The 2,705-nt window shown below is 35.7% G+C and overlaps 1 protein-coding gene across 2 annotated transcripts; it reads left to right on the top strand.

Annotated features, from left to right (window-relative positions):
• LOC107727094 (tetranectin-like protein) lies at nucleotides 1-1,729 on the top strand. Of its 2 annotated transcripts, none has more exons than XM_016536857.1 (3): nucleotides 1-186; nucleotides 318-410; nucleotides 1,254-1,729. In XM_016536857.1, the coding sequence occupies exons 1-3, from the start codon at nucleotides 81-83 to the stop codon at nucleotides 1,649-1,651; spliced, it is 597 nt and encodes a 198-aa protein (XP_016392343.1). In that variant the 5' UTR covers nucleotides 1-80; the 3' UTR covers nucleotides 1,652-1,729. The 2 variants fall into 2 exon arrangements, with proteins under 2 accessions (XP_016392343.1, XP_016392344.1); XM_016536858.1 differs by having other exon boundaries at nucleotides 3-186; nucleotides 324-410.
• Nucleotides 1,730-2,705: the final 976 nt, after the last annotated feature.

Consider the following 2,705-nt stretch of genomic DNA (forward strand, 5'->3'; position numbering starts at 1 on the left):
ATAGCCTGAGAGTAAAAAAGAGAGAAAACTGTAAGACTTGTCCACTTTCTCTCAGTGATTTGCACAGCTCGTCTGTGACCATGGCACAGTCTCGGCTTCTGCTGTTAGTGATCTGCTTTAGTGTCCTCCAGTTCGGATATGGCCATCCCTCTCGCTCCAAAAAAGCAGTTCCAGCTCGACAGAGAGGTAACTTTTATGTCAGGACTGTATGTATTTCCTTAGCTGCAGCAAATCCTTTAGAACTCTTAGATTCAATCAAGCTTTTGTAATGTATTGAATATTTGATCTGACCTCTGGTGTGTCGTTCTTCTGTTGAGATACAGCGACAGAGGATGAGGACACGAGGGCACAGATTGACAAGCTGTGGCAGGAAGTCAATTCCCTGAAAGAGATGCAGGCGCTGCAAACAGGTAAACAGTTGTACATGATTGATTTCATTTAAAAAGCATGATAATGCTGCAGATCATTATTTAAAGGGGTCATATGACGTTGCTAAAAAGAACATTATTTTCCTGTTTCACACCATAAGTGGCAGCAGTGCATATTGTTAACAAATGAAAGTTGACATCAGAAGTGTCTCTGTGAAAGAGAAGTGCGCTTAATATTGTAGTGTACTTCAAATCTTAAAAGTATTTTTCATACAACTACTTGCACATAATATAATATTAATGGAATATAATGCCACTTATGTGTACTTACAACTTTCATACAATGTTTCTTAACACACTTAAGTATACTTTTAAAAAGTGCACTTTGTAATGATGTTAAATTAAAAGTTTTGCTTTAAAATAGCTTTTACGTCATTAGGTTTTCATACATTTTTTAATGCTTTAAAGAAGTATGCTTATTTTGATGTGTTGACTAACATAAAGCACATGTAAAGTACTTGATTATAATTTAACTGCAGTGTTTGCCAAACCGGAAAAAGCTGCGGTTTTAAAAATAACCGCGTTCGTGTGGACAGGGCCTGAAATCGCTTGTTCTGAGAGACTGTTTATAATTTATTGGGATTATAAAAAAATGACTGGGTGGATTTTTACCATTATAGGCTGATTGTTTTCACACACTGCGGCCACACAACTGTGTTCAAACGCCTTATAAAAGTGATTTTTGAATTGCAGTAACAGTAAAAATGCTTCATAAATAAATATAGCAATATTTTTGTCACTGATTATTTGATATTCACATTGTAAGGCATGTGTGAAACTGCTATAAACCAGTGTACATGAGTGAATGTGTTTTATATGTTTCAGTTTGCCTGCGTGGCATCAAAGCCCACAGGAAGTGTTACCTGCTTTCTGAGCAGGCCAAGCACTACCATGAGGCCAACGAGGACTGCATCGCACAGGGAGGGACCCTGGCCATACCTCGAGACATCAACCAGAACGATGAACTCACAGACTATGTCAAACGCAGCTCACCCGCATCCAAAGATTTCTGGATCGGCATAACAGACATAGTGAAGGAAGGCCAGTATGTGGACGTGAACAGCCTGCCTGTCACTTTCTTCCACTGGGATCGTTCCAAGAGAGAGCCGACCGGAGGGAAGAGAGAGAGCTGCGTCGCGCTCTCGCTGGCAGCACAGGGAAAATGGCACGACGAGGTCTGTCGCAGTCAGAAGAAATACATCTGTGAATATCTGATCCCATGATGTGTATGGCGCATGACATCAAGATGCATGTTAAATGGCAGCCTGTCATTAAGCTGCTCATTAAAAATGAAACACTTAGTGGTAATGTATGATGTGTCCTCTTTATTCACTCGAATGGTAGAGGAACACAACAGAAACTTGCTCAGGTTTACAGTGCTTGTTTAGTTAATATTAAGGCAATAATATTATGTTTTTTTCGGGATGATGGTATCTTGTACAATTTTTTAACATTTTGAACATGAACATTTTGACTTCGCAATCAGATAATTCTGACAATTTTTAATATTTTGCACTATCATCTGTTGAGGTCAATTGTTTAAAAAAAAAAACTGATGACCAAAAAAAACAAAAAAACAACAAAAGTTGTTTTTCAGATGAGGTATTTATATAGATTGGATTATATCAAACATCAAACTTTTATTTGTTTGTTTATTTATTTATTTACAAAACAAGAGAGGCAGCATTCCAACACTACAACCATAATGAATGAAGACAAAACACAAACCATAAAGAAAGATTATACAAGAATAAAATGAAATAAATCACCCCTGAGTAAACATTAGAGGATTTGACTTCAGGAAAATCTTGTCTCAACATTTTTGTTAAGTGTAACTAATTACTAAATGAATTAAACCTAATAAAAAATATGTAGACATTTAAAAAAACTAATAAAAATGACAATAACACACTCCGAAATGATTAAAATGTTAAATAAAACTATAGTAAAAACAGAAAACAAAACCAGAAACATTATTAAGAAACATAATAAATGATACAAAACACTAAGGTATATGGACCTTTTTTATAATTTATACTTTTTAAAAGGTTATTGTTTTATTATAACAGTATAATTATAAATGCTGGGAAAGAAGAGAACACATTAAAACCACGTTGGCATGCATTATATATATATATATATATATCCTCCTGAGACGCAGCTATGGAGTTTTTGCCTCTGTAGTGGACATTATATTTTAGTGCATTTCTCTGAGACCTCACATGTCACAGTTTTAAGTCTGGATGTCCTGTACAGAGCACATTCAGGGCTTTCTTT

This window comes from Sinocyclocheilus rhinocerous, unplaced genomic scaffold (assembly GCF_001515625.1).
Source record: "Sinocyclocheilus rhinocerous isolate Xijiao unplaced genomic scaffold, SAMN03320098_v1.1 scaffold35, whole genome shotgun sequence".
NCBI classification, from domain to species: Eukaryota; Metazoa; Chordata; class Actinopteri; order Cypriniformes; family Cyprinidae; genus Sinocyclocheilus; species Sinocyclocheilus rhinocerous.

Excerpts from the sequence above, each read along its gene's own strand:
- LOC107727094 (XM_016536857.1), top strand. The coding sequence starts at position 81 with ATGGCACAGTCTCGGCTTCTGCTGTTAGTGATCTGCTTTAGTGTCCTC. Across the intron at positions 187-317 it reads AGTTCCAGCTCGACAGAGAG|ATACAGCGACAGAGGATGAG; the intron begins GTAACTTTTATG and ends TCTTCTGTTGAG. Across the intron at positions 411-1,253 it reads GATGCAGGCGCTGCAAACAG|TTTGCCTGCGTGGCATCAAA; the intron begins GTAAACAGTTGT and ends TATATGTTTCAG.